This window comes from Rhopilema esculentum, chromosome 19 (assembly GCF_057945365.1).
Source record: "Rhopilema esculentum isolate cy_ngs chromosome 19, ASM5794536v1, whole genome shotgun sequence".
In the NCBI taxonomy this organism is placed as follows: Eukaryota; Metazoa; Cnidaria; class Scyphozoa; order Rhizostomeae; family Rhizostomatidae; genus Rhopilema; species Rhopilema esculentum.
In genome coordinates, this window is record NC_142833.1 from 1,553,114 (window position 1) to 1,559,113 (window position 6,000).

A 6,000-nucleotide genomic window follows, 5' to 3' on the forward strand; every position below is an offset into this window, starting at 1 on the left:
AAAGTTTCAAAAAGGACTTTGGTAGTTCCAGACCCCTCTAGGGCATCATCACAAATGCCATTTCGACGCGCTGGGAATGAGCTGTATGAACCAAAGTTTATTTTAAGGAATTTTAGTCACTGCACATATTCAAAATTTTTGAAAATTTCGGTGTCACCTTTTTAAAACTTTCATGACCACACCCATCAAACTAACTGGATTATGAAAAATTTAGATACTGAGCAAATTTCTAAGAGATTTCATAGATTATGATCACTGCTACTGTTATGTTCTCGTTTTTAATATTGTAATGCTCTTTTATGAGCTATATGTGTCTACTGGCAGTTGCTTCAATTTTGCTTTTTCAATGCCAAATCTCTTTATTTCAGATTTATCACTGCACAAAACTTGAGCTTATCACTGCACAATAACGATTTATCACTGCACAAATTGGGTATCACTGCACGTTGAAATGAACTCTGGTATGAACCCAACGAAGTTCACGGCGCTTCGAAGGCGCATTGCCATGCGTTTGTATAAACTAGGCCTAAATGCAACAATATATCATATCTTGTATTAAATTCATTTGGACATCTTAAAACATCTACCGTAACATCTATTCGATTATAAGCTGCCCTTAAAACCCATGCAGCTTTTCTTGGTTTAAGATGGTAGATGAAAAACTGATTAAAACCTGATTATGTACTTAAACAAAAAAATAGGCATTAGAGGTTCAATCAACAACAATATCGTCAAGCATGAGATTCGTCAATAGCATCTACAAGTATTTCTTCTCAATCTTCTTCATTAGCACCCTTAGCTTCAACATATGGCTTCAAGGAAGCAGGCCGGGACACCGGAGAAGGGGGCGCGGGAATCAACTGCTCCTGTCGCCTTTTGATAGGAAGGGCAAAGGGGGTAGAGTGCTTTTTTCATTAAAGTGCCCTCAAAACATGCCATTTGTAATAATCAGAAAGTTTCATATGAAATTCTGATTGTAGTGCCAAGATCATGACGACACTCTCAAAACTTGCAAAACAATTCCCAAATGTTAGCCAACGTTCAAGATACCTACAAAAATCGAAATAAAATGGCAGTTACGAAGGAATTAGTAGAAGCTGGGAAATATCTTTCAAATGCCCTTTTACTCAAGCCGGCCCTTGCCCCTTGGTTGTTGCGGCGTCCCTGGTAGCAGGAAAACCAGGCAGGATCTGGAGAAAATAATGTAAGCCATCCTTGTTTGCAAGCCACCCTCGTTTATAAGCCACCCTCGTTTACAAGCCACCCTTGATTTGAAACCACGGCAAATCATGGCAGAAATAATTATAAGCCGCGGCTTATATTCGAATAGTTACAGTTATCATTTTCGACAATTATTACATGGTCGTATGTCATACTTTCATCAGGATCACCATCGATATCTTTGTATTGTTCATTTTTTCTCGCCCACTTTGTAATTTCGTTGAATTATTGTTGCAACAGGGGCGGCGCCATAAGAAATTCAAAGCGAGGGGGCTCGAGTTGATAACATTATTAGACTAAAAAACCAACTTTTGAAAATCGCATTGAAATGCCCATGATTTCATTGATCTTATGCCCATGATTTTATGGGGGCACTCGTTATGCCAGCTGTACATTGGAAGGCCAAAAGAAGCTTGCTTGCGAGCGAAGCAAGCAGAAAATGTTTGCAACCACGCCCTGTACATAAGCTTAAACTACATTTCCGAATATTCCTTGCGGTCCTTTTTTGCAAACATCTTGCTATTTTTAAGGCATGGTTTCTTACGTTTGATTAATTCCAGTCTTGGAATGGAATTCTGGAATTCGTTATTTTATTGGGCACCATAGATCCCGGCTTATTCCTTTGAAATAAAGTAATACTGTAAAAGGATTTATCACACTATTCTTTTTATTTCCTTAAAAACACTTTTTTTGCAAAAAAGTGGGGGGGGGGGGGGGGGTTGGAGCTCCCCACCTGGCGCTGCCCATTTCCAAGGTTGGCAAGATACTTTTGCTTCTTATTTACTATGGTGAACTTCGCAGCAGTCGTTGAATGACTGTAAAAGCTTTTGAAATAGCGGACATCATCCCATTGAAAGATTAAGGGAAGTCATTTATGAGGAGCCCGTCGACCCTTACAGCTTGTGAAGAATGGACTTTCACTAGTTAGGTGCAATGTACTTTTTGAATTGAATTATTTTCTTTTTGCGCGAAATTTTTTCAAAAACGTCCGGGAATTCGTAAAAGAATTTGAAATTGTTCGCCTCTTGTCCGGAATTTATTCGTCCGAAACTTTTGACATTCAATGTAATCAGGTTTTCATATCATCGGTTGTTCCTGACGATGAATCGTTACATTTATTTGATAGGAAACAGTGACAGTATTTTGGAATCTCAAAGAAATTTTGCGAAATCACAGCAAGAGATTCGTCTTCAATAGATTTTTTCGAGGAAACTCGAGCTCACAATCGGCACCTATCATTGCCATGGGCTCCAACAAAGGTTGAAAAGTGGGGGGCCAAGGGAAAATTTAACACCCATAACAAAAGATTTTGAAAAAAACTCTATTGTTTTGCAAAAAAGTGGGGGGCCAAGGCCCCCCCCGGCCCCCCGCCTCCCCCCCCTTCGTCGAAGGCCCTGATTGCAGTGTCAGCAATATCTCATTTTTACTTACTTTTTCGTGTAAAGACTTACTTTCATTGATTCTTGATACAACTATACTTTCTGTTGTCTCCTTCCTTCTATCAAACTTCAGGACTAAACTCAGCGCAAGTCCTGCTGAAGACAGACACACGCATATCGCCACCACAGCTATCCATGATTTTGTACGAGGTCCTGTTCGCTTTAGACGTCCTTTCAACCTTGCTCTTTGCGCACGTGTTCTAAGAGGAACAACTGGCGATTTCACTGTCCAGCTATCCTTCTTCAGCGTAACATGTTTCCTTTCGCTCTGCTTTTCTAGATTGATAACCTCAATATTGGTAGTGGTCGCTCTAAACCACATATCTCCAAAGTCAATAGGCTGAAATTCACAGCAAAAGGTCAGCGTGGATTATTCTCCACAACGCCGTCCATCTCGTCATTAGAGAAAGCCAAAAAGCAAGACGAGGTTACCTTATTGGCTAGCGATCATACTGAGTCGATGATAGTTCCATTCAATTGCAAACAGCATGAAAACAAACTTCTTCCAACCAACTGCTTTTCATCTGAATCTTCAAAGATTTTTCATTCATGTTACAATCGCACCTAAACAAACTCATCTAAGCGTGTTTTTTTATCTTGAAGCAGGTATATAGTCCACAATGAATTTGCTTCTTTTCGAGTTTGTACAAGATCTTGCATGGCCTTTAAACCCTAACACCACAAACAAAACCGATTCATTATTTCTTATAACGTGAGCTTTTCTCCTGTTTTTGCATCTAAATGGAAGTAAATACCTAATGCCTCTATTCTTATTGCTTTTAAACCCGATGACGTAGTCATGAATTCAGCCAAAGTAATATAGACTTAACATCTGCCATATTTTATAAGTTGACTTAAATTAACTTTTGCAATTATTGTAGGGATATTTTGCTCCTACAAACAGCATTTTCATTGAATACGTCTTTAGAATTTACAATAATTTATCTCGAGTTTTTCTTGAGACGTAATTCGTGCTCACAAGCTCCAATCAACTGGCACAAGTTATTGCGGTGTCAAAAATATCTTTGATTTTTACTAGACTTACTTTTGTTGAATCTTGCTACAATTATCCGTTCTGTTATTTCCCTTCTTCCGTCATAGTCACTAAAAAACGTTTTTTTACGGTGACTATGCTTCCCTTTAACTTTGTTGCCACAACAACAGGGTCAGATTTACCGGGAGATATAGGGGTGCGACCTCTCCCACCCATTTTTGGTGGTCAGTTGTTACAAAATGATAGAGAAACTACTTTTTGTATCCTCTAATATTCTTCATCTTGAGGTTGACAGCTTCGGTAAATTTGCTTTTACTCGGTAAAAACATTTTCTCGTGGTCAGTTTTTTTTCTAATTATTTGTCAGACGACTTAAGTTTGAGAACCAAAAAGCAATACGATTCCTTCAACTTTCTCAAGATTAAAATTCTTCGTCACCTTGGGCCGTGATGTTCTCCTGACCTATATAGAGTGAGTCTGGTACCCAGAGTATCCTGACCCTGAAGCAGGGTTCCTATAAACAGGGTGCTGGGAATGTTGAATAAAATAACAAAATGAAGCTTTTTAAATAAAAAAGGCGCAAAATGTTGGAGAGAACATCGATTAAAACAAAACTCTTAAGGATTTGACAGACTAGACTAGAGGACGTATAGCAATAATATTATTCTTCGCTCAACCTTCACGGTAAAGTAGCTTTTGAAAGCAAATTGTCATTTTCATCCATATGACTCAAAACCTCTAAATAGTCTTCCTGAGGTATTCACACACATGAAAGGTTCAGTATTCAAGGATACAGGGCCTTAAATAAGCGTGGATCTGACTCACTTTGTGGAATTGCAAATTGAGATTGTGGAACTGCAATTGTAGATAGTGTGGATTTGTAAACAGTGCCTTTTTTAAAGTAAACAGTGCAGCATTAAATACCAATCGAAACACTTTAGAAGATAGAATTAGGAACATCTTTTTCAATGCCAAGTGAAAGCCCAACCCCAGCCTTATGTATTGCACTCATTTTTTACAAGTAAATTGCTATAAGAAATAAGCAATGGACAGTAAAAAAGAATCAACAAACTGTAAAACTCGAAGCTTCAGTACATTGCGCTTTATGATATTGTCGTACAGTTTTGAAGAAAGATGGACTCGGTATACATCTTTAACTTCAAGACATCATGTCAAGTTAATTTGCTTTTACGACTTACTTAAAAAAACACTGAGCCTAAAGACCGAGACTGAGATTATGATTTCCTTCCCGTAATGTATTTTGGGATTTATGTAGAGTTCAGTAGATTGCAGAAAAAGTTGCAAAACAATTCAGCTAAGGTGTTTTAAATTGGAGAAGCATTGGCAAGATTCTTCTCAAGGCTAAAGCAGTTGAACGATAATAAGCCTCTCGGTGGCAGCTGGGAGGAACATTCAATTGGGAATGTTTCATAACAGGGACTATAGTCCTCCCCTACTTTTTTCCAATAATAGGTTAGAAAATGTTTTTAAAGTTTTCACTCACGAACCTATCAGTAGCAGTTCTTCTTGACTGCGAACCCGTTATTGTTCTTTTTCATGATGCTTTAACTTGTTTGATCAAAGATAAATTTTTATTCCATCTAACTCGGTTTTGTATTTTTATAGTAATTGAAATCTTCTCTGAATCGTTATGTTTAAGAATAAGGACAGAAAGAAGCAAATATTTTCCGGTGTTTCAAAGGGTGTGGTCGTAAAAAATCTAGGGCAGGCTCCCTAGCTCGGCTCCAGCCATTCCCTCTATAGGCTGGTGCATGGCGTCTGCGTTACTAACAAGATGGGGGGAAAGATCATGCTTTCAAACTATGCGAAAAGAGAATAAGAAGAGACAAGCACAATTTGTACATAAGTGAGAGAAGAGATTATTTGCCATCCGTAACGAGGTTTTTGTTTATAATATCGAATTTTTTTGAAGAAAAGATTTGATGACAAAGAATTGGATGGGCTGAATGCAATTAAAATGACTTTTGAAGGCCTCACTCTGCTTTTGCCCCTGGCAAAAATTTAGCAAGATTTCATTCAACCGTGCATTGAAATTCGAGAAATAAATGATCAAGATCACAGAGATCTTAGATTTGGTCTCAAAGGAATTCTACCAGGCCAGACAATGGCACGCCTTCTCGCAACAAACTCTAATTCTGCCGATGTAGAGAGGCTGGTTCTAATCTACAAAAAGATAGCAACAGATCCAAACAAACCATGTCAAAGGGTTTCCTTTCGATAACTATTTGCTCACAAGTTAAGACATCGCTATATGTTTCTAATTTTCTTATTAACCCAATCAATGTATTGAAAAGAATCAGCTTCTTATACTTCTTTCATTTAAGAT

General features: G+C 38.1%; 1 protein-coding gene across 1 annotated transcript in view; it reads right to left on the reverse strand.

Moving 5' to 3' along the window:
* The window catches only part of LOC135687984 (uncharacterized), a 28,756-nt gene extending 25,621 nt beyond the window's left edge, over positions 1 to 3,135 (reverse strand). The window contains exon 1 of the mRNA XM_065204649.2: positions 2,673 to 3,135. Coding sequence (XP_065060721.2) covers positions 2,673 to 2,982 — 310 coding nt within the window. The 5' untranslated portion in view covers positions 2,983 to 3,135. The remainder of the gene's footprint in view (positions 1 to 2,672) is intronic.
* Between the last annotated feature and the right edge of the window lie 2,865 nt (positions 3,136 to 6,000).